At 48.7% G+C, this 25,271-nt stretch overlaps 1 protein-coding gene across 12 annotated transcripts in view; it reads right to left on the reverse strand.

The window, feature by feature from the left end:
- Eri3 (ERI1 exoribonuclease family member 3) overlaps positions 1-25,271 on the reverse strand; it is a 136,325-nt gene that overhangs the window by 18,197 nt on the left and 92,857 nt on the right. For all 12 annotated transcript variants that reach the window (XM_029569529.1, XM_029569528.1, XM_029569531.1 and 9 more), the window contains one exon: positions 9,794-9,893. In XM_029569529.1, coding sequence (XP_029425389.1) covers positions 9,794-9,893 — 100 coding nt within the window. The remainder of the gene's footprint in view (positions 1-9,793; positions 9,894-25,271) is intronic.

Consider the following 25,271-nt stretch of genomic DNA (forward strand, 5'->3'; position numbering starts at 1 on the left):
AATTCAGCTAGCAGCCACCTCAGACACAAATACCTCCTTTGCTTTACCTGTCTGCTCTCCAAGCTGGGCAGCCTGCACTGAGGCAGCCTCGACAACTTGCTAACGTGCTGCCCATGCTGTTCTTAAAAATTTATGACTGTGCAACACGAAAAATCCGGCTGAGGAGCCGTCATTAGCGGTGCTGCCTCCCTCCCCCACCACAGCCGCCCTCATAAATTGAGATTTATGGCTGCAGCAGGTGGGGCGGGGGCATATGCAGTAGTGAGGATGTTGTGGGGGAAATGGGGAGACCAATGAGGCAGTGGTGGGGCCTGGGGCTCCCCCCTGCGGCAGCTGCAGCTCACCACAGGCCTAGGTGACAACACCTCCAAATCCGGTCTGGTCAGGCGCATCAGCATAGCCTGCAGCTGGATTCCAATGGGTAGTGGACAGGCAGGGGAGGGGCCCAAGTCATTCACTGGCTTCTCAGGTGGCAGGACCAGATTGTGAGGTTCCAGGCGCTAACTAAGCACAGACCTTTCAATAGGTAGTGTTGTAGGGGAGTTAAGGAGGTCAGACCTAGAGATAAACATCCTTGCTGGGGTCACAAGACTTGGGTTAACCTGAGTCAGCATTCCCAACTAAGTACCTGGATTGGGCTGGGAGTATGTAACCAAACAGAGATCTGAGAGGAGGAAAGGAGAGGGCTGTGTGGGAGCCTCTCACCAGGAGGAGACTGAATGTAGGTGTGTGTACAGGGCTAGTCTCAGTCACGTTTACCCCGCATAGGGGCCAGGCTGGGGCTGAAAAGAGGTGATCTCCATTCCCCCACTCCAAGCCCTCTGTTCCCTCCCCTCTGTCTCCTCCCCTGCTCACTTAGCCCTGTCAGCCGGGCCATTATGAAATTGGGGTTTCATTTACAGACTAATTAAACATTACAGCTTGTTCACAATTACAACACGGGGATGAGGGAGTAACTAATTACAGAAGAAATGAGCTAACATTTATCTCTGCTCCCACCCCTCCCTTTCCCCCACTGCCCCCCAGTCTGGCTTCCTCTCTCTGTGGTCGGTATCAGCTCTGCCTATTTCTTAGGAATGGGGGGCTGGAAAGGTCTGGTATCCTTGCCACCCCCCAGATCCAACTGCTGCTCCCAATTATCCTGGGGGCAGGGCTTAGCTCCCAGACCCTGCTGCTGTAGGGGAGACTTTGTGAATATGACTAAAGTGTGGAGCCCTGTGGCAGCATGTGTGGCTATGACATCAGGGTGGAGGGGTTCTGCTTTGGGCTGCAAGAATGACAGTGATGTTTGGCTCTATGTGTCTTTATCTTATGGGAAAGGTTTGGAGTAACTACTGCAGATGACTGTGCGTGAACAGCTATGTGTATGAGTGAACCATTCCCTCACTCCTAGCCCTAGGACAGGACAGAAAACTAAGTGGCTGTAGGAGGTGATGGGCAAAAGCAAGCCTGGGATGTGGCTCTGCAGTCCAGAGCCCAAATTCCCACTGGGCAGCCCCATTCACTCGCCTGCTTCAGAAGCAGGAGAGAGGCAGAGTTTCTCTACTCCAAGGCTCCACTGTCCTGGCCTTGGCCTCTGTCCAGTCGCTCCCTCTGGGGTCCAAGGAGCCTCCTAGGGGCTTGGAGTGCCCCCTGTGGGCAGGAGTCCTGGGGTTCAGCTGGCCTGCCACAAGGTTTAATATAGTAACAGTGAGTGTAAGCGTTTCCATCCTTCCTGCCTTTGGGCAGAAGAAGAAAGGAAAGAGGAGGGAGAGGAGGGAGTGGAGGGAGCTGGCTGAAGGGAGGCTTTGAGGTCTCAGAACTCACATCAAACGGCCGGATCTGGGCCTAATTGTCTGACCCCTGCCCCTGCCTTCAATCAGCTCTGCAGCTCCCGCCCGCCCCTTGCCTAACTAGCAGCCATGTTCCTCTCATTAGGACAAGTTCCCCTTGCACACGTGTCCCCGGACATGTCCCCCGCACTCCTAGCTCCCAACCCTGCTTGGTGGGAGGATACAGCAGGGACCCAGTTTTGGAGGGGCCTCTGTGACAGCTATACCCTCAGCTGCCACACTGGCTAGCCCAAGCTGCATCAACCCCTCTCCTTGAGCTACAGGATCTGGTGCCACATGTTATGATGGGCTCCTGGGCTAGCTCAGCTACTGGGTGCATTCTGTCCTCTGTGTGTCCTTGTGCTAGTCTACCTCAGACACAGCCCCTGTGGGCAGGACTTATTTGGTTCTTGTCCCCTTAGCCTGGAAGGGGTTGGATCAGCCTGGTAGGTCAGAGACTGGGTCAGGGTCTGTGTCCACAGGCCGGGATCTGAAGAAACTCACTGACCTACTGTCCATGGCGGTTCATTAAGTGGATCCAGGTGTGGTGCCATGTGTAGTATTAGGGTAGATGGTGCAGCAGTGAAGCAGGAGGGTGGGGTAGTAAAGAGCTTAAACTCTACTCTCCCATGTACTTGTTATGCAAGGCTGTCATGAATGACCACCTTTCTGAGCCTCAGTTTCTTTACAAACACCCCTGCAATAAGGTAAAACATGATCGCAGGGTGCTATTTAATGCCAGCCAGGGCCAGAAATACCTAGGCTGGAGCCTAAACGTGGGGCAGGGGTATCACGTAGCAGCTTTAAGGTGAGGGACTCAGCTTAAGGAATGCCTTATGGCACTAGGCCAGAAGAGGCAAGCCATGAAGGGATGAGCCACAAAGAATGGGTTGTCCCCCGAGTCCTGAGGCTGAAGGAGGGCAGTTGTGAACACCTCTGGAGGTAGGCTGTGTAGGATGCTCTTGGGATTAATTCTCAGGGTACCAGGCCTATTCAGGATTGGGGGAGGGGCTGTCCTACTTCGGGCCCTGACATTGTCTCTCACCTTAAACCAGTGGTAATGACTTGCAAATATCGATGAAAACTACAGAGATTGTGTTTTTTCGGAGACTGAAGGTGGGGAGAGGGGATAAGGAGGAAAATAAACTGAAATGAAGTCCAGTTATCTCCCATCTGTAGCTGCTCCTAATCCCCCAGCCCAAAGGAATCCAATGAAGCCCCTTATCTGCCCTGTCAATCACTCAATCACCGCCCATTGCTTGGTGGGCACCACACACACATGCTCATATGCACACAGGCACTCCACTGACTTGCTCCAACACTCCCGCCCACCCCCAGCCCATTACTCCTCTGAGTAGGAGCAGTCAGCACACGCAGGTCCTGCCAGATGGATGCAATTTGCATAATATCAGCAGCGAAGGCTGCAAGATCACCAGGGGTCAGGGCGCTGACATCCCCTGAACAGTCTATCTGCAAGTGCTAATTTGGCCAGCATTGATCTGTCTTTCTGATTTCTTTGTCATTTACGTCTGCGATGGTTTGACAGGAGATACAGAGAGAGACAGGGGAGGCCAGGACAGCCTGGGGCTAGGAAGGAAGGGGAACAAAGATTATACTTCCAATGTATCACCCAGATGGAACACATACATACACAGACCAGAACCTTCCTCCATCCATCACCTTACCCATCCATCTATCTACTTTTCCATATGGGATTGTTACTAAAGACTAAAGCCTAGTATGTGGCAAGAACCAGTTCCTCACACATTCTTAGGGCCCTAAAGGGGTCAACTGAGGGAAGAAGTTGCCAGTATCCCTCACCCTCAGGCACCCATCAAGACTAGCCAGTGCAGACCTTTTGGCTACCCATCCCTAGCTCTTCACTTTCTCAGGGCCACATCAGCAAGAATGAGATGGAAGGGGGAAAGTACTGGGGAAGAGACTCTAGTAGTATTCTCTTTCCCTCCCCATAAGGCATCTGGGTCAACTCCTCAGCTCTCCCAGCTATGAAGATAGCTAAGGCCAGGCTATTGATGGTGGTGGTGAAACACAGCCAAGGACAGATGGGGAGAGAGATACTAAGGTCTACAGGGACCTGATATCAAGGTTTATAGGGGCCTAATACGAATACATCACAACCCAGGTCATCTAGAGCCTAGATGCTGGCTTTTGTTGATTTTGAAGCCCTCTAACTCAGCCAGAAAGTCTCATATCAGGTCCACATGCTACCTGGAGACTCCTCAGACAGAGTCCTTACATTTTTTTTCTGGCCTTGTGAGGAAGTCACCATAAGGGAAAGGAACACTGCCAGGCCAGATGTCATGGCACAAAGGGAGGCAAGGACTGCAGCTCCTGGAAGTAAGAGTCCTCTGCAGAAAGGGGAACACGGTCACTATCAAGGGGTACAGCGGGACTTGAGCATCCCCAGGGGTGTAACACACCTCCTCCCCTAACCTGGCCCCTCCCCCTTTCCCTTCCTATGGTAGCAGGAGCCCAGTGATCAGAAGGAACTCCCTGCTGGGCAAGAGGGGGACTGACGGACGTTTGGTGTGTGCTAATCCAGGGCCAGGTCTTCAGAGGAACTTGGGGAACTTCAAGGAGGGGAAAGCAAAGCTGTACTGCAGCAGAGCTCATTAGCCAGCACCCCCACCCCCCCACGAGGAGGAGGGCGGGCGGCCCGGTGAGCGTGGCGGCAGAGGCGGCAGAGAAAAGGCTGTCACCGTCCTTTCTTCCTTTTGGTACAAGCGTCTCCCTGAGCCGACGGTTCTCCCGCAGTGACACCTCTCACGGGCACTAATGAGATCCATGCCACAGAGCTAATGCATTCTGACTGGACTCTGATAGACACCCCACTCCTGCAGGGGAGACCACAGGCTAGAACTGTTCCCCTGGGGGCCACTCCTCCCCCCTGTCACCTGCCAGATCAGCTCCTGCCAAATTGTGCTGGGCAGCAAGCTCCTAAGAGTCCATTTGGTCTCTGGCCATGCCGCCTGTGCCATGAGGCTCAGCAGGACCCTCTTCAGTCTTGATGCAGGGGGCTAACCTCAAAGGACAGGACCACCCAGCTGGGTATCATGGAATTTTCCAGTTATTCTTCCAGTCAGCTGAAACCAGCAATCTGTGGGGTCCTGTCACAATAGCAGGTGAGATTTTACTGATATCTCCTCTGTAAATTTCCAAAAAGACAGACAGGAAGGAACCCAGGCTCTGCCCCAAGACAGCCCAAGTATGAAAGAACCAGGTTTAGTATTTTGTTGTTGTTGTTGTTGTGCTAGAGACTGATCCCAAGGTCCTGCTCATGCTAGGCAAGTGGTCTACTACTGAGCTATATCCCCAGATCAAAGGGCCCAGGTATTGCCTCCAACAAATGATATTGGGATAAACATGTTTTCTATGCAGTACACTGTGAGGGGCGGTAAGGGTTCCAGAGTGGGTATCCTCTGGAAGATGGGTGAGATTTCCTGGGCCAAGAGGTAGAAAATTGCAGAGTGAGAACTGCCAGGGCCAGAGGAGGCCAGAGGCTAGCAGGTGCAGAGCCCTGGCTTTAAGGGCAAAGTGGCTGCAACAGAACTGCTGGGTGACAGTACCTCCTTCCCTTTCTTCCTCAGCTGTTACTGCCCAAACTTTGTTAAGGCCTGTGTTTCACATGACTCTGAGAGAAACGGGGCAAGTGAGAACAAAGGCTGGGCTGAGGAGATAGCTCAATGGGTGAGGTGCTTTCTCTCAAGCATGAGGTTCAATCTCCAAAACCCAGGCTAATAAAACAAGTCAGGGGATGGAGAGACGGCTCAGTGGTTAAGAACACTGGCTGCTCATGCAGAGGACCAGGGTTCAGTTCCCAGTATCCACATGGTAGCTAAAACTCATCCTTAATTCTAGCTGTAGGGGATCCAACACATTTTTCTGGCCTCCACAGGCACTGTACGACACACAGCACACTTACATACATGTAGGCAAGACACTCATACACATAAATACAATTTTTTTAATTCTCAAAAGTCAACACGGGGCATGGTGGTGCACACCTTTAATCCCAACACTTGGGAGGCAGAGGCAGGCAGATCTCTGGGAGATCAAGGCCAGCCTGGTCTACATAGTGAGTTCCAGGCCTGCTGGGGCTATGGGGAGAGAGACCCTGTCTCAAAAAACCAAAACAAATAAGAACAAAAAAAGAAAAAAAAATGTCAAAGTGATCACAAAGGTCAACACTAATGCATAGTGATAAGAACTTGGGCTATATATTTGGATATTTAATCCTGGCTCCTTAATTCAACTTGCTGTGTGAACTTAGGCAAGTCACTCAATTGAGCTTCAATTTCTTCATCTATTAGAAGGGAATAATGATGCAAAATTGCTATGAAAATTAAATTAATTAGCATAAAGCAATGTGAACACTTTGTTGACCCTCTACTGACATGGGAGAAAGGAGGACCAGTCAGCAGTCACAGGTTTTCCTGCCATGGAGACCGGCTCAAACTGAGCCATATAGCCTTGGGAGTTGGCAGGTCTACCTTCAGCAGCTCCTCCTTATGCAAGCCCCGCTCCAGCCCTACCTTGTACAGCAGGCCCCCAAGACCAAATTCACTACCCCAGGAAGTGCCCCTTCCCTGCTCACAAGCCTTTCTGCCTAGTGCTTCAGCACCTCTGGACCCTCCTCAGCCATTCCTGAATTGTTGTTTCCTTTGGTCTCCAGTGCCAATCTCAAAATTCTGCTTGAAGGCTATGTGCATCGGGCACTGTGTCACCTATAGCAATTCACTTGTAGACCCATCACAATTCCTGACACACAGTAAGTGCAAGGTAAGCATTTCATGGATGAAAGAAAGTTTCACCTGGTTCCTTGCCTCTAGTCTCACATCGCTGCCCTAGCTCTCAATTACCTAACACACAAGCTTATTTTACTGTGCCTTTCCTGTCCTGTCCCGTAGACTCTTTGCCAGTCCTTCCTAAATAAATTGGCAGACTTTGAAAGTACAACTCTGGCCAAGTTCCTCCCCGCTCTAAACACTCCCAATGGCTCCCCTCAAACATCTCAAGATACACAATTATCCAAGTAGGCCTTCCTCCCACCACAGCCCTACCTCCCTACCCTGCACCTGTCACCCAACCCTCCAGCAAGCCTGCCTCCTTGCTTTCTCACCATGGCATTATGGAAGAATCAATCAGACCTTGGATATGCCTAGGTGGTGGGATCTGCAGAACTCTTGTCCAGCATCACCCAATACTGCTTCACGCCCCCCCAACAATATACATACCACTACCCATTCCAGCCTGGCAGCTCCTCACACAGTTAATTAGCACCATGTCACTGAAGACCAGCCTGAGTGGCCAGTGACAGGAGCTGACCCCTGACCCTGGGGCCGGGAAGCAGTCCACATCAAACTCTTACAGCGCGACCCTTTTAGCACGCACAGTAACTCGGGGCACCACCAGCTGAAGCTCATTAAAGCTGTCTCTTTGGCGCGAGGGCCATTAACCTCACTGCTCAAAACCCACGCCTCCCCTCCCTGCCTCTCCCAACCCAATTAATGCCCTGCATCCTCCCTCCCTCCTAAGCACCCTCACCCACACCTCAGAGCTAGGCCAGGAGCTGGCAGGGCAGCCCTCTTCATTCAGACTGTAAAGACCAAGTACCAAGAACTGCCAGTGTCCTGGTAGCCTGTGGCATTGGCAGGGCTATGGAAAGGGAGCTTCCTGAGCACCCACCATGTGTTGGGCCTTGCACAGGCCTCTTCATGGGCTGCTCACTGGACCCCCTCACAGCTCCCAAGATGCTGGCAGCACTTTCCCTCACCTAAGGTCCCAGAGCCATAGGTACTTCTGGTTTCACTGTCTCTTAGAGCCTTGGGCTGCCCTGCAGGCCAAAGGGGAAAACTTTATTCTCTAAAGGAGAGGATATTTCAGGGGGCACTAACCCAGGGTGAACAGTCACTGAGCCTAAAGAGACAATTAAGAGTAGGCAGGGAGTTGTTTTTCCTCATAAATACATCCTATACAGACACAGAATCAGAACACCTAGCTCAAGGCCATGGAGGATGCCTTACCACTGCTGTCAGCCCCTCCGTCTTCTCATAGATCCTACCTCCTTAGCCCCTCCCTTTTTAAATTACTCTTCTATTGAATTCTTTCCTCACCCAGCTTTTATCCATCCACCTACAAACTTTTATTGAGTACCTACTAAGAACTAGCTTTGTGCAGCAAAAACTGTCTCACTGATTCAGAATTTGAATTCTGATCATGTGATTCTTTGCCTTTCAAACCTACATCTCCTCTGAACCTTGAGGTGGGGGTTATATTTTAATCAGGCATTCAAGGCTCTGCTTATTTTGTAGCTGTTCCCCGACATGAAATTTCTATTCCAGTCTTAAGAAAATACTGGCAGACATCTAAACTTGGACTCTCAATACGCTGGATGCTCGTGGGTCTTTCAGACTCTGTACACAAATTCTCCGTGGCTAAAATACCACTTCTTCATTCTTCTGACTAGCAAACTGTTTTTCATCCTTCAAGGATCCCAACTCGTGTTCTTTTCTCTAGTAAGTCTCTCTCTGAACTTCCAGGTGTTTAGACCCTAGCTGGATATAATGTCTTCTCTAGGTTGCATGGAAAAAATTCTACAGGAAGGAATATCAGTTATGGTAGGTTATACCCAGATCCCCTGCTGACTATTTTCTTTCTTCCTTTGTCCCTAGGGATGATACAGGGCATCTCAGGAGTCACTGAGATATAGATAAAGTAGAAGCTACTTTGGCAACTGAGATAAGCACCTTTACCTGGGGGTGGGTAATCTAGGTATTTCTACCATAGCTGTTGAGCACCTGGACAGCAAGCACCCATTTCAGCTCTGTCTTCTCCCAAGATGTAAGCTAAGGATAGAATCTCTCCTCACCATGCTCAGTACCCAATACACGTCAATGGGTATGGAATGAGTAAAAGGGCAGGTGGCTGGGACCCTCCACCATTCTGCTGTCTTTCCTCAGCTCCCATCAAATGATATCGTGTCACAGCAATCAGGTTTTGACAAGGTCATAGTGCCACCTAGGAATACCCTACCTCTTCCCATCTGGAACAAGGCCTATGTCTGGTCAAATGTGCTCCAGAAAGCATCTGCATGAATATGCACATAAAAATAAGACATATGGAAAGAGACATTCTTTTGACAGACAGACACCCACAGGCTGGTAGTCACTTCCATAATCAGACACAGGCCCTCAGAAAAATATGGATAGTGTTGTTAGGTACACACACCCTTTCTAACAGACATGCACAATGATGAACACATTATACTCAGGCACACAGAGACATACAGGCAAGGTGTCACACACAGGCAGACATGATGCTCACACTGACACATATTCCTACTGATATATCAGAAGCTCACAGAGCTGCCAACTCCCTGGATTTGTAGCTATTCCAGTTTCTCCCAACCAGAAATCCCCCTCAGAATGTACCCCACCTGTTACCCCAAGTGGCCCCTCCCCACCGAGACACCACTCAGTGGAGGCTGCTGCTCCTGTGGGGAAGTCAATACCCTGTGGACGAAGCCATCGGTCAGAAGGACCTTGACTAATTAAAAGCTGGTGAAGTTTAAATAATTCATCTCCTTAACTCTCATTGATCGTCCAGTTTAGTGGCCACAGACTTGAAACAATATTAAACAGCCTCCTCCAGCTCCACTGGGGGTGGGTATGCTGAAGACACTGCCCACTAGGGATGTAGGCAATGGGGGTCCAGAAGACCTCCATTTGAATCTAAAGCCACCTGTGATTCACCTAAACCCCAGATCCCAGAATCCTCTGAAACATTGTTTTGAGAAGTTTCCAATTACATTATCTAATCCCCTCATTCCACCCTCCCTTACCCTCCTCCCCCAGCTCAAGGTGAAAACCTTCCATAGGGTTGAGGTACTGAATGAGCCGTGGAAACCTCTGTGTGCCAGGGGACTGAGGCATGTGGGTAGAGGGATTTATGAAGGAACTGACCGATGCCGCTGTGGGGCCGGCCTATGTGTTGCAAGCTGAGGCCCTTGTTCATGTCTAGCAGTCCATTCTTGGGCCAGCAGCCCATGGCGAAGCTGTAAGCCTGGAAGACAGGAGGCAAGAATAGGTTAACAGAGGCTCTGACTCTTGAACCAACCCCACTCACTAAGACTTCTCCAACCCCAACTTCAAACCTTTAAGGACTCAGTTTAGTAACACTACCTCATTAGAGTGGCCTTATTGAGATTCCTTTTCACTAAAGCTTCTTCACCACCAGAAAACCCCTTCCTCCTCCACAATGTTCTTTCTTCTGGGCCTTTCCCCATCAGCACGTGCCAGCCTTTACTAGGTGCTTTCCCCAGTGTTCCTCTCTAGAGAGCTCCCATTTCCTAAGATCTTTATGAGGAGCCCTCTCATCAGAGCATCCCCTTACCATGCACCCTTTCACAGATTCTCAGATCTTTGCTGGGCTCCCTCCTTTGGTATTACTGTTCACAAAGACTGGCCTCAGGTAGGACCTATATCCAAATTTTACTCTACAGATAGGAAAAAAGGAAGAACTGACCAGCATCAATGCCTATGGTCAAGTTGCTTTTGACTCCGAGCAGGCAAGGCTGTGGAAAGCTCTGAGTACTGTGTGGGTTCAATGAAGGAGGGGGGTAAGGTCACCTGGTCAACTCAGGCAGCTGTGAAGGAAGTACATGATATGCTGTGAAGGGTGTGTGTGTGTGTGTGTGTGTGTGTGTGTGTGTGTGTTGGGGGGAGCAGATGCTCTGTTGAAGGTCAAGTATTCACTTATGCATATTCAAAGCGGCCACCCATTGATCTGTACTTAATTGTTTTCCTGGGGCTGGGGAAGGAAGTGCTGGGGGCATCGATCTGCTCAGGCCCCCAGTGTTCCACTGCCCCCTCCGCCACCTGGCCGCCAACAAATTCCATCTGTGGGGAACATATGCATGGTAGAAACAGCACCTTCCCTCACTGGCATGACTGGTCTTTTGTCACAGGTGAGGAAACTGAGGCCCCCCAAAAAGTGATTTACATGGGTTAGACTTCTACAACATGGCTGAAAGGATTTAATTACTGCTTAGCTTGCCAACAAAGTCCTGGGCTTCTGCAAGTAGGCCTGGTATCAAATTAAACATTACCTATCCCTTTACTTCAGAAGTCATTAAACACCAAGCTGCCCTTCTCCCAATGGCAGAAAGATGACAGCATGTGGGACAGTGGCAGTGGGGACAAGTTTGGGTGAATTCCAAGAAAATGGATGGTGGGTCCAGTGACAGAACTAAAAGGACTGCTAACTGTGCTTAGGTAGGCACTAGCAGCTCACCATACAGAGAAGATCCAGCACAGGGTCAGAGACAAGAAAAGAGGGTTAGACAGAGTCTGTGCTAGGGCACAGGAGCTAGACAGAGGGCCAGTTCCTTTCAGCTGCAGGAACCCAGCCCATGGGCATGAGATGACTAGGAAACAATACATTTAAAACTTAGTACCTTCTAAAGACAAAATTTTCCTTGACCACAGAAGGACAGTGACTCAACTTCCCAGACAACCCTCCTCTACCTCCTCTTTGAGTATGCTGGCCCAGAGGCCAGGACAGAGCCAGGACGTAGGCAGCCAGGGGATATGGACAGATAGGGAACACAGTCTGTGGGTGGGGCACAGCTGGGGGAGCTGTTGAGCACGGTCAGCTGAGGCTGGAAAGCAGTGGGCCAGAGAGCAGGGTGGCTGCCTTTCAAGTACTTTAAAATCACTTACAAAGGCCGGATTAAACGATCAGAAATTCCATTTAATAGGACAAATAAAGAAATAACAATCTACTCCATCAGCCTGGAGAAGGGAAGCTGGATGGGTTTTTTTCCCCTCAAAAAAGGAAAAAAGGGAAGGAAGGGGGAAAAAAGAAGGATAATGTGTGTTTACTCAAGCAAAGAAAAAAATATTTAAGTGATGTCGGGGAGAAGATTGCAGTAACTAGTGAAGAATAACATCGTCTACTTTGCTGTCAAATCACACCCGAATTTCAGTAATAGATTCTCGGCTGACACTCAATTCAATTCGAAGGTGATCCTGCTTTATCCCAGCCCATCAAATATTAAACACTTGCATTAGCAGGTGCTGCCGCTTCCCGGCTTAAAGCGGTGGGCGGGCATAAGGCTGCCGCAGCTCCTCTGCTCTGCTTGCGGCTTGGGGACAGGGCAGCTCAACGTTATCTGCACGTCATCCTGAGTCTTATCTCAGCTAAGAGGGAAGACCACTTCAGATAACATTAGACGCTTGCCCCAACATGTCACCATGATTAGATTATTATTGTAATTATGACTCCCCAAGATCTTCCACAGACTGGGGTGTGTGAAGGGGGAATGGAGGGCAGCAGAGCCCAGGGGAGCCAGGATGGGCCAGGGCAAGCTGGAGCCCCAGGCAGGAGGGAAGTACCAGGGAAGGTACAGCTTGGTCCCGCCTGATGGACGCCTTTCAGGAAGGGCAGTCTAGCTTGTCAGAGCAAGGGTGAGATGAATTGGCATCTCCACTGGGGCTGTGGTATCATGCCGCACGTTTCATATTTCCAGATAAGGCATGATAACCAATTGCTGCCACAACATGGCCTCATCCAGCACTTCCTCAGGGGGGCATGGGCCAGGAGGAGGGGGCGGCATGTGCACATGGGTCTGCCAAGCTCCTAATAAGAGGGATTTAATTTTTACAAATGCTGCTTCCAGCGGGGCCTTCCCATACCAGCCAAAGTCCAAAATGATATTAAAAACGGTTAATTAAAACTGCTCTCCTTCAGCCTGGGATCTCCTTCTGCTGTTCCTGCTGAGAACGCTGGGATGCCTCCCCTAGAGCTTAACCTTTGGACATGCCCACTAGCCTCACAGAAGCAGCCCAAGCCCAGTCTCAATACCACCTACAACTTCTGTCATCCTGTGAACCTATCAGGCACAGCTAACAGTCACTGACAGCTACTCAGCTACACAGAGGCTCCTACAGCAACACAACTTGTGTTCCTGTCACTGTGTAGCCTGGACCCTCCTATCTGCTGCCCCCCTGCACCTGCACCCACACGCATCACCTGATACTCACTTTTGAGGCCTCCCGCCCCCAGTAATACATACTATGGAGTGGCTCAACTACATATGTGCTTACCCATATGCCTCAGACTCTTCCCTCCAGTGACTGCCCACCCTCCCGTTCCTGCTTCTTTCCTGCTGTCCTCCTAAAGAGATTCTATCTGTATACAAATCTTAGCAGGGGTCTTCCAAGAGTCCAGCTCAGGGCAAGGTGATACAAGCTATGTTGTAAGGATTCTTGCTGGGGGAGTCAATCAATCACAGCAGGAGGATGCGGGAGGCCAAGCCCTGTATGGTATTGTGGGAGTCAAGGAAAGACTCCTGGGGGGAGTGCGATCAGAAGGCATGAATATAGACAATAGGGGGACATGGTATTCCAGGCAAAAGACAGGCAGCAAGGACAAAGGAGAAGTTCAGGAGCATCAAGAGGTTTCCTCTCCATGTTCCCTTCCTTTCTCCTGCCAGCCTGTTGGGGAATGGGGAGAAAGGGCCCAGAAGCTTCCTAATCTGGTCAGTGTGGGGCAGGAAATCTGTTTTAAGAGCTATCTCTAAGACCATGGCACCTGAGCTCTTTCCCAATGTTAGTTCTGAATTCTCTGGGTACTACTTCTCCATAGCATAGCACCTCTCAGCCCAGCTGTACAGTTAGCACCCAACTCCTGGGGTTCCTGGCCAGAAGGTAGAGCAGGTGGAAGGATGACTTCAAAGAAGCAAGTTTCTAAGGACAGAAACATAAGTCCTCTCCACAGCAGGCACTCATGTTGAGCCAGGAGGACAGGCAGAGTTGGGTTGAAAGATGCTGGGTCTACTGAACCAACCCACCCTATCCTGTCAGGCAGGCATACACACTTCCCTTCCCCTGAGTTGCTGTAATTTCCATGTGCGGGGAAGCAGGTGCCGAGCTGTTCCCGGCTGGCTTTCCCCTCTCGTGGCTCTGCCTGCCTTGGCTGCTGCCCCATTAGCTTAGTGGCCAGCCATCTGCGACGGGCCTGCCGCACAGCCCTGCTGTAGGCGCAGCGGGTGGCCCCCTGTGTAACAGGGAGCTTTGCCATTAGCGCCTTTAATATTCTGACACCTCAGCACAGCCTGCTATTACATGCAAACGCTGATCGCCCTGTGAAATTACATTGCTGGGCCCACGAAATGGAATCGTGTATAATCAGCCTCCTCCATGCACTGTCAGTCCCATCACAAACACGGAGCCTGGCGGCTTACGGGGGCTTAGCAGCTGCGACAAGTGTATTGGGTTTAATAGATGAAGTAGCCCTCAATGGCAGCAGTATCAGATCCTTCAAAGAGGCAAGAAGAGTCATCAAAAGCTGCTCTGGTGTCTGTCTACCCATACACTACCTGAGACTGAGTGGACACTGGGTGGGCAAGGCAAGAGGGGTGTTAGAGCTGGGCATAGTGGTGCACGCCTTTAATCCCAGCACTCGGGAGGCAGAGGCAGGTGGATCTCTGGGGGTTGGAGGCCAGCCTGGTCTACATAGCCAGTTCCAGCAGCTGGGACTACAGGGAGACACTCTCTCAAAAAGACAAAAAAAAAAAAAAAAAAAAAAGGGGGGGGTTTATTTTTTAGTTTTTTATTTTTGGGGAACCCTTTCAAAAAAAAAAAAAAAAAAAAAAAAAAAAAAAAAAGAGGGGTGTTAGGCTAGAACCTAGCTCAGACTGCAGGCTTTTAAAAGTACAGACTACTTTGCAATTTCCAGAACATCTGGAGCTCCCAAGCCAGCACCAGCACATCCAGTCTCTCCCCTGAGGTGGGAACAAGTAGGCCTTTAACACCTCTAGATGACTTGCCACCCTGCAGACCTAAGGTTGATGGGCCACTTCCCAAGGCCAGAGACCAAATGCAACCACCTCACTATCCTAGTAATACCCACTAAAGAGGAAGGTGAAGGGGATGTTCTACAGGGGAGAGAAAGTCTAACAGATGTAAATACTACCTAACTGATCAACATGTCTTATGTTTTTGGAGGCATTAGTGATCAAACCCAGACCCTTGTGCATGTTAGTGCACATCCCTGGCCTTAACCAACACTTCTACAGCCAGTGAGCCAAGGACCCAGGCTGCAAGTAAACACAGATTGGGTATGCCATGCATACTTAGGACATACCCAGCAGCCCATGCCTTTATATTCAGAGTTCAATTGTGAGACAAATCTGCATTTGACTCACAGGTCTGCAAGTTAGCCCTATAACCTTGAATGAGTTATTAAACTTCTCTGAGCCTCAGTTATCTGTACTCCAATAACATGACAACAGTCTCTTCCAATGTACCTGCAGTCACCTAGGACTATGCCTATTGTCACCTCCAATACTCTTGGTGCCATCAACCCCAAAAGCACACTGCCTTTGAGAATACTACTCTTTCTCTTTTACAGATTCAGTGTAACACCAACTGTGGAAGACTGTTTTTGAGGGTGGCTACAACATTATCTCCCATCCTGTTAACAAAAGGTGTGTCTATGTCTCCTCCCCTGCCTTAGGAATGGGTAGGTGGGGTTTTTTGTTTTGGTTTGTTTTTTTTCCCATTTCAACAGTAATGCAAAAGTAATGTGATCTCAAGTCTACTGTAGAAATGCTTAGACAAATTCTACCTCAGCTGCTGGAACACTTTTCCAGACCCTGAACTGCTATTAAGCAGTCAGACCATATTGGGGCAGCTATAATGTTAGGAAGCCCAAAATAACCCAAACAGAGAGGCTACAGAGAGAAGCCATCAATGAGGGAGGTGCCAGCCAGCACCTAGCTGTTCCAACCACATAGTTGCTGGATTATAGCTATACAAGAGCCTTGCATTCTCATGTAACTGAACTTTCCAGAATTCCTAACTTGAAGAAACCATGAATAACAAAGCATTTATTGTTGGAATCACTAAATCTGGGGATGAATATAGTGGTATAGTAGTAACTAGAATCCAGACATCTTCAAATTCTTCCTTCCTGCTACTTCTAGACTACTCTGGGATTCATTCCAAATGATCATCATTTTGGCTAACTTCAGTATCTATACAACAGCTCAGTATCGGAAAGCTGCCTCTATTTCTTGACTTCTAGAATGAGCTCTCCTACCTACTTCTGCCATCTTTCCCCATGGCCATATCATCACCAGGACTGCTTCCCTTCTGAACACTCACCACAACAGATTACCCAGATGCCTATCTTTTCTGCTTCTGAGATCTCTTCCTGTGCTTTTGCTTTTCCCTGTAGTTTATCCATCCCTTCTGGCCTCAATTCCTTTTCTAGTAGACCTGGAATTTTGACTATTACTTCAACCACCCATTTCCTAATCTTCAAATTCCCTAACCACCTATTTTACACACCTTCCCTGAAAATGCTCAGTACTGTTCTGCCACATTTGCTCAAACTAAGTGTTAACAGGAAGTCACACTTGTCTGTTGGAAGTGGTCACAATGGATCCAAGATTACCCTCAAAGCACCTAAAATCCTATTCCTTTCCATTTTCACAAAGTATTGTTATAAAGGCCACTAGGCAGAATTCCTTCAAGTGTATGCTCTGTATTTACAATGCACCTGTGTCCTTCTCCACCCACCTGCTCCTTCACCTCTCCTTTTCTAACAGAGGGACACCCCACTTACTGTCTACAGCCAATCCCATACTTGAGCTTTCCATGTCACCCTTCCCACCTCCTCAAGCCCTTGCAAATCTTCAGCTTCAAAAGATGTGAGTGCTACCAGGTGTGGTGATGCACCGCCTTTAATCCTAGCATTCCAAGGCAGAGGCAGGGGCAGGTGGATCTCTGTGATAAAGGCCAGCCTGGTCTACATAGCAAGTTCCAGGCCAGCTGGAGCTACAGGGAGACCCTGCATCAAAAAAAAAACAAAAAAACCCAACCAACCAACCGACAAAAACCACCAGGCATGGTGGCTCATGCCTTTAATCCCAGCACTCGGGAGGCAGAGGCAGGCAGATCTTGTGAGTTCCAGGCTAGCCTGGTCTACATAGTGAGTTCCAGGCCAGCTGGGGCTACAGGGAGACCCTGTCTCAAAAAGAAAAAAAAAAAAAAAGACAAAACCCCCAGAAAGCTATGAGTATAGGAGGAGGAGCTACTGGAAAGAAGGGATCCAGAGGGAGTGTGGCAGGGATGAGAGAAGGCATTGAGGGGGTGTGACCAAATGCATAGACATGTGTGATCTTGACAAAAGTTAGCATTTTTTAAGATTTCATATTATTTTTAGTTATGTGTATGTGTGTGAGTATGTACATGTGAGTGCAGGTGCTCTCAGAGACCAGAGATGTCAGATACCCTGGAGCTGGAGTTATAGGCGGGTGTGTGCTGCCTGACGTGGGAGCTGATGTCAGTCTTGTAAGAGGTTGTTTTCTCTTTGGAAGATAACTCCAATGTAATGAAGAATGTCCCCCATAAGCTCCAAGTATTGGAACACTTTGTCCCCAGTTGGTGGCACTGTTTTGAGAGGTTTAAGAGGTGTGGCCTTGCTGGAAGAAACATATAGGCTGGGGGTGGGCTTTGAGAGTTCACAGCCTTGCCGCATTTCCAGTTTCGTTCTCTTACTTCCTGTGCCTGCTTGAAGAAGCACTCAGCTTTTTGCTCCAGCTTCCTCCTGCCCTGCCTCCCTGCCATGAGGGACATTACAGTCCCTCTGGAACCATAAGCCAAATAAACTCTTCTTTCTATAAGCTGCCTTGGTCATGGTGTTTTATCACAGCAACAGAAAAGTAGCCAATACAGAGCTGATGTGAGGATAAAATAAATTGCATATAAAGTGTTCAAAATGATATCCAGCTCTTTAGAAGCTATTACTTTTTTTAAGGCTCCCCACTCACTCCACATCCATATCCTGTTATAGTAACCAAAGTTCTGTTAGCCAAACTTCTCAAAACTGTTTCCTCTTACCTCCACTTGGCTCCCCCATCACTCCTTAAGGCTGTGATTGCTTTCTTATTCCTGTCATGCCACTTAGCTGAGGTCAACAGTCCTTGCCATGCTCCCCTCATCTATGGACAGTTTCAGGTTCTTGTCTGTCTTCACCACTCTGCAGCCTACTCCCTCTTTGGAATCCTTCTCCCTGTGGTTTCCTTGACATTTGGCTTTCAGTTTCCCTAGGTCTGCCATGTTCCTCATAAACTCTTACATAGTCTCTTCTGAACTTGATCATCTAGTATGTGCTACAGACATTCTGTGTTACCGTCCCTGTCTTTTCCTACTCACTGTCCCTCTCCTTTGATGATTCCCTCAACTCTGTCTTCAACCTGCCTTCCCAATCTGTATTTCTTACTGCTACTTGGGCATCAAACATATATATTCTATAACTTACTTAGCCTTTCCACCTGAACTTCATATAAGTACCTGATTCTCAGTATGTTTAGAATGCATCTCAGCATCTCTTCAAGTTGTTCCTTTCCCTTGGTTCCCAGATCCCAGGGAAAACTACGACCACTGTCAAACTGGTCTGCTAGAAATGCAGGTGTCAAAATAGATTCCATCCTTTTCTTTATTCCTGAAAAGTCCTGTGATTGTTGTTTCATTTCTCACACTTACCCAAGAAACTCCTCTGACCGACTTAGAATGGCCTCAGCCTTTGCCAGCTTTTTGTTCTGCTTTGAATACATACTCCCATTTCAGCACTCAATTCAAAAGTGCTTCCCTTTACAGTCTTTCCTGACTCATCCTGCCTTTAAACCTGGGAAAGTCTGAACAGCACTTGTGACATTACAGCTATTTACAAATCTGTTACAAATCTGCTGGAGATTCCTAGGAGAATACTCTCTCCATGATCTCAGCTGAGAGATGCTAAAAGGAGGGGAGAAGAAGAAAGGAGGAAAAGGCATTTCTTTGCATGTACTTCTTCCAAGAACGAGGTCTCACTTCACAGCTCCAACTCTTGCTAATCCTACCCAGCATCCTCCAGGAACCACTGCTGTTCTTGCTTAGCAGAGCAGTAATCTTTTGTTGGAATTGGGTGCTCAGCTGCCTGTGTGAAAACACTCCTGTTTTCCTTCTCATTTCTGGATTTCTTCAACCTATGGGGAACCCCACTCCATTCCTTAGACCCAGCAGTTGCCTGATTAGGATGCCTATAGCAGTAAAAGGCTGGGCCCTCTCATCAGGCAATTGGAGCTCATCCCGCTAAACCCCGCTAGAAGCTCTGCTGGTGTACTATACTCTCTGGCTACCAACATACTTCAGGGGCCTTGGAGCCACCTCTCTCCAACAGAACCTAAGTGGAATAATTATCTTCTCTGGGACTTAACCTTACTGCTCACTGTGTACAACAGGATGGCTGCCTCTAATGTGCTGAGCTGCCATCTCAGCAAAGGTAGGGGTTGTGCCACAGGTATAGGGCCCACAGCATTTGGTATTGAGGCCCAAGGATGAGAGACAGTTGCAAAACCAGTTTGATCCCATTAGGATCCTGAGTATGTCCTGAGTACTTTTCAGGTGGAGTAATCTTTCTGTTTCCAGAGCTCTTGGCTTGAGTGCTGAGTCAGAGGGAACTTGGAGACATTAAGGTTTCTGGGGAGAAAACAGGGTAAGAAGCCCCTGAGCTACACTGCCTAGACCCCTGCAGAGGAGGCTGGCCTATCTAGAGCTGCCTATACACTGTCACAGTCTAAGGCAGCAGATCAGTCTGAGACAGCTGCCTAGAGTGAGAGCTACATTGTGAGTTTTCTTTGTTTTCATTACAATTTCCTTTCCCACTGCTTCTTTTTAGCCAGCCCTTTCCTCCCTGGGGTGCTGGGGATTGAATGAAACACCACCCCCGGCTCCAATAAGTGTATTTCAATTACATCTGTCACTGTATAACGATATAATGATATATCATGTGATATTAAATCCATGGTAATCATATCAGGGATTTTTTTTAATCGTGCACTAATCACATTATTACATCTCTATAATTAACAACAGGAGGTATGGAAATTCAGTTAAGGCAGTAGGCTCAATGTAGTACCCCACCCACCCCCACCCATGCTACTTCCAGATAAGGATCAGATTACGAGATAGGGCCTGGGCACTAGCAAGCTGGACAAAAGTCCTCACCTCCTGGTACCTTAGCCATGGGCAGAACCTTCAGTATCAAAGACTGACAGACAGTACAAACTGACAATAGGATGTCTATCTTATACCTACTGAGTAAAGAGTCTGGGGCAGAGGCCACATAGAGAGGTGTGACAAGGCTCAGCTAGGCCTTCCAGACCCTCTGCCACTAGTATACCAAGTCATCATCACAGGTAGGGGTGTTACCTTTCCTTCAAACCAGCAAGGTCCTCAAAGGTGCTTGTAAGACCCAGGGCAAGTCCCTGCCTCCCACATCAGAATTCCTCCTGCTACTGCTGCACATACTCCCTCCCTCTGACCTGGCCTGTGACAGCTCTTAACATCACTGGGTCTGGCAACTGGGATGTCTTTGTCTCTAGGTCCCACCATCCCTGATGACAACAAATGAACCCAAGTCTTTCTGGGGCCATTTCTCTCCTCTCCCTCTCTCCCTCTCTCTAAAGACTGGCCCTTCATATTACATGACAAGTGGGGTTTGATATCCACGATTGTTCTCATATCTCCTCAACAGTCTAAGTTCTTATGTCCTCCCACCTAGGCCTAGATGGAGAGAGGAGGGGCTGGAACTGTGCTTGAACTATGTCAAATGACCAACCCCGTCTTTCCCACCACCCCCCCCTTTCGCAATACTGAGCTGTTAGGAATAATCCCCTCAGGGGTGTCAGAACCAGTCTGCAAAGAAGAATTCTGTGTTTCAAGTCCAAAGCTTTGAACCTGGCATGTAACTAGTCCTCAGTGAGGGGCAGGCATTTTGCTAAGTTTGACTCTCAGAAGTTGGACAGGCCTGAAGATAAAAGAGAAAAATCATGTCCTTTTTCCTAATAAAAAGGAGACACTAATAGCAGTCAGCACTTAGGCAAAGCACTTTAAGTTTCTAAAGTGCTTTCCAAATTAAAATATAATCCTTCATTGAGCATGTGACACCACCATCTGCCCACCCTTCACACACAGCATACACACCTTCACTTTCTTTTTCCTTAGGAAAATGGAGACAGGGGCTCAAAACATTCATCCCAGATCCTCCTCCCTCTTGTGTGGATTGCTCAATACTAGGCCTTTTCTTTTTCTTTTTTTTTTTTTTAAGCAAATACCCAGTGCTAAGTCCTACATTGGAGATACACAAATCCAGGAGACCAGATCAGTGTCTTACAAGAACCATTGGCCAGAAAGTGAGACATTGAAACACACCTGTAAAACAACACAGTGAGGACCAACATCCTCTAAGAACTCAATAAAGAAATGAAGCATGGAAAGACATCACTGAGAAGTACCCAGATAGCTTTCAATGGGACATACTAGGCAGGATGTCATATAGGCAAGGAGCTCTTCTGGTCTATAGTGAGACAAGAAAGTCCTAAGAAGGCAGATGAGTTTGGGTTAGATAAGATTGCTCAGGAAGAAAGGAAGCCTGTGGAGTCAGATGAGGCCCTTCCATTTTCTAATGTTTTTTTAAAAAAAGAAAGGCTGAGAGATAAGAAGACTGAACACTGGAGCCTCCAGAATTGAGGTCTAAAGAACCTCCTCCCAGGAACACATCTACAATCCCAACCCCTGTATCACCCTTTGTCAAACCTGTCTTCCCTCTGCCCAGTTGTAAAATAAAATGGGAAAAATCCAGGCTTCAGAACCATATTGACCCATTCACACCATCTACTGAAAGCATCATACATATAACCTGTCAAGTTATATGCACACAGCAGCAACAGAGACACAGTACTGTCCCTGGACAAATTCAAGTCTACTGGGGAGAGCAGATGTTAACTACATAGCATCATAAATGATCATTAAATTCCACCTATAATAAAAGCTCAGAGACAAAATATAAGTTGTTATGACAGAAGAGGACTAGAATAGCATGACCTACACAGCCTGCAGATTGAGGACTAGCAGGTGAGTGAGGGGACCCTGAGCTAAGGCTCCAGGAAAGAGGTTAGAGACCAAATAGCAGCAAGCCTAAACTGGGCTCTTCTGGTTACAAAGCTAAAGACTAGGCTAGAGAAGTAATACCTGCCTAGCATGTATGAGGCCCTGGGTTTAATCCTTAGTACCACCTAAACTAGGCATAGTGGTACACACCTGTAATCCCAGCACCTAAGAGGTAGATGAAGGAGAATCAGAAGCTCAAGATCCTCCTCTACTATATAGTGAGTTCAAGGTCAACCTGGACTACATGAGACCTTGTCTCAAAAAACAGGCAAAAAAGGGCATGTGTGTGTGTTGGGGGGAGGTTGTCAGGATGGTTCACTGAGTAAGGTCACTTGTCACCAAGCTTGACAACCTAAGTTCCATTCGTGGGACTAAAAGGATGTGAAGCCACAGAGGAGAGCAGAAACTCCTGGGATAGCGGGAGGGTAATACATGTAGAAACTCCTGCAATCGCAGTTACTTGGGGGTACTGAAAGCAGGATTGTTAGTCTGAGGCCAGTCTAGGCAATATATCAAGACCCTGACTCAAAAATAAAAATTTTAAAAAGGAACAAGCAAGAGGCCATGAATAGAGCTGTAGTTCAGGAGAGCAGCATCTGCCTAGCATGCAGAAAGTCCTGGGTTAGAGCCTCAGCACTGTTTAAAAACAAAAACACTGAGCATGAATAAAAAAAAAATTACTTTAGGAAATAACAACTCCAAGCTCAGGCCCTCAGTTTCCTCACTGGAAATGAGGGCTTAGGTTGCTGGATTTCTTAGGTTTTCTTCTGACCCTTGCCTCACTTCCTGCTCTTTCCCTTCTCCTCCATGTTCCACCCTGGCTGCCCCACCCAATCCCCCCAACAGCACTTTGGCTTAATCACATATCACATTCAGCCTGGCACTTTTACTTGGACTGGGATCTGTCTCATCACTCCTTGACCTCTGACTGTCATTTCCGAGGCAGGACAGAAGCTCTACTCCACTGGCCCCAGAAGCAGGCAGGTGCTGCTCCAGTCTGAAGTCTACCCCTTCTCTCTACACACAGTCTGAGCTCTCCACAGGCCTCCACTTGGAAAGGGTGCTAAAAGCAATGATGTCTCCAAGTGCGATGGGAGATATTTGTGTCTGCTTTACCCTTGGCTTTTTGCTCCGGTTCAGGTAGGAGCGGGGTGGGCTGGCTGGCAGATCTGAGAGCGCGGCACGCCCCAGCGGGCAGGGCGCACAGCGCGGAGGAAGGCGCGAGTCAGTCTGGAGTGCTCCCCATTTATCAAGCTCACGCAGGCCGCCAGCCGAGCGAGTCTTTCTATCATTACACCTCTCAAAATCCGATTCATACCACTAATCCTGCCTTCATTCTCCCAGATTAATAACATCTCTTTCAACCTTCACAGTGTGATAAATAGACAAAGAGAGAACAAAAGGAGAGACAGAAGAGAGAGAAAGAGCTGGAGCAAGTCCCCATAATAGAGAGAGCCCAGAAAGAAGAGAGGGGAAAAAAGGAGAGCGAGCACGAGCAGGCGGCGGCCGGAGACTGCAGCTACCTCAGAGAGCTGCTCTGAGGAGAGCCACGCTGAGGAGAGCCAGCGGCTGCGCCCTGCTATGCTCTGCTCTGTCCCCAAAGAGAAAGAAAGGCTCGTTAACAGCTCCTTCCTGCCTGCACTTTTGTTCACATTCTTTTCTTCTCTTCCAATCCTGCTTTAGGTCAAATTCTAGTGAAAATGAGTCTCTTGGCTTCCTGGTCTCCTCCTAAGCCTCCTGACCAGACCCAGAGAACCAGCCTGGCCCTTCTAGAGGGCTGGGTCTGGGTACATGATGGGCTAGGAATGGCTTTGGCAAGGGTGGAGCAAGTCTGCTTAAAGCTTCACTACAGTTGTTTCCCTAATCTGAACTGGAGCCCTTCCCTGCTATCTTGCTATATAATGGGAAACGGACAAGAGTAGAGGGAGGAGGCCTGGGGTCCAACCAGTAAGGCACCATCTTGCACATCTTGCAACCCTAAGGGCAGCCAATGCAGAGTCCCTAGCCCCCAGCAACCCAGCCAGATGGTGCATGCAGACAGCCTTCAGGCTTGCTTTTAAAAGCACAGGTATGGTCACATCTTCAAATTACGGTACAGAAGTGTGTGAGGGGCAATGAATTCACTGGGCCTTGGTCCTAAACACAATTCATTTCTGCCCCTTCTCTGTTTGGAAGCTCACCCACACCTGTCTCCACAGTATATTCTCCTTGCTCTGCACAGACTCAGGTGAAGAGCCTTCTCCTAGATGCCATTCAAACTCTTCAAGGGGAATCCAGCCACTCCCTCTTATGGGCTCTAGAAGGCAACTCCATTTCATCACCCTGTGGTGACTAGTTCCTTCCACTGGGGTCTGTCTTCTTATTCCTCCTCTATTCACAGGTCCGAGGTGCTCCAGCACTTCTACTCTTTCTTTACTTTGCCCAAACTAGCCCTAGCTTGACCCTCCCTCTGGATCTACCAAGTATTCCTAGGCTGCTGGCTGGCCTGGCTCAGAGGCAGGAGCAGAAGCACACCACACTAGGAAGCCCCAGTGGCACTGTGCAGCCACTGTCTCTACAATCTATTGGAATTGGGAGAAGGAGGGCTGTACCTAGCTCTCTGGACCACTTCAGCTCTTGGTATACTCATGGCAGGCAGAGGGGTAGGGCAGTGGGTAGTGAGTGCTGAACGAAGCCCTGCCCTACCTTTTTTAATCGAGCTTTGTGGGAGGAGCCTTCCAGAACACTCAAGGCTTCTCCAAGGACAGAGAACCTGGTGGCACACAGGAATGTCCTGAAGGAGACCCTTGGTAGAAAGCTGGTGGTCCACTTACGAAACGGTGGCCCATTAAGTCCTATCTAGAAAATTTCTTGCAGACACTTCCCTAAATCTTCCCTCCAGCAGGTCTCACCTTCCTCCTTGCTAATCCTGTTGCCCAGACACAACTCTCCTTTTGGGCCCAGATGGTTGCTATTCACAAGCACCATTCATTCCTGGGGCCCCAATTCTCAAGTTTGCCCAATTACAGCTCCAATGGGAAATAACTTGAATGTTCAGGAAAAGGGCAGCTTTACAGGGCCCAGTAAAGAAGTAAACCACAGGGGAAGGAATGTTGAGATGGATAGACAGTTGTTGAGACCCCTTCACAAAACACTCCAGACGTTCCATTAACCTTCCCTCCACCTGCAAAGGACTCTCCACCCTTCTCGTCTACCAGGTTTCCGGGATGAGACACCTGCAATGGAAGGGTGAAGGATGACAGTGACTGATGTTCCTCCATGGGCCCAAGCATCCCAGGGAGTTGGGAAGGAGGATATGAGGAAAAACAGCAAGACAGAAGGAGAAGTCAGATGTGGTGGTCCCAGCACTCAGGAGGTAGAGGCAAGTGGATCTCTGTGAGTTCAAGGCCAGCCTGAGTTCCAGGCCAGGTGGGGCTATAAGGAGACCCTGTCTCAAAAA

This window comes from Nannospalax galili, unplaced genomic scaffold, assembly GCF_000622305.1.
Source record: "Nannospalax galili isolate Female #2095 unplaced genomic scaffold, S.galili_v1.0 scaffold1402, whole genome shotgun sequence".
NCBI lineage: Eukaryota > Metazoa > Chordata > Mammalia > Rodentia > Spalacidae > Nannospalax > Nannospalax galili.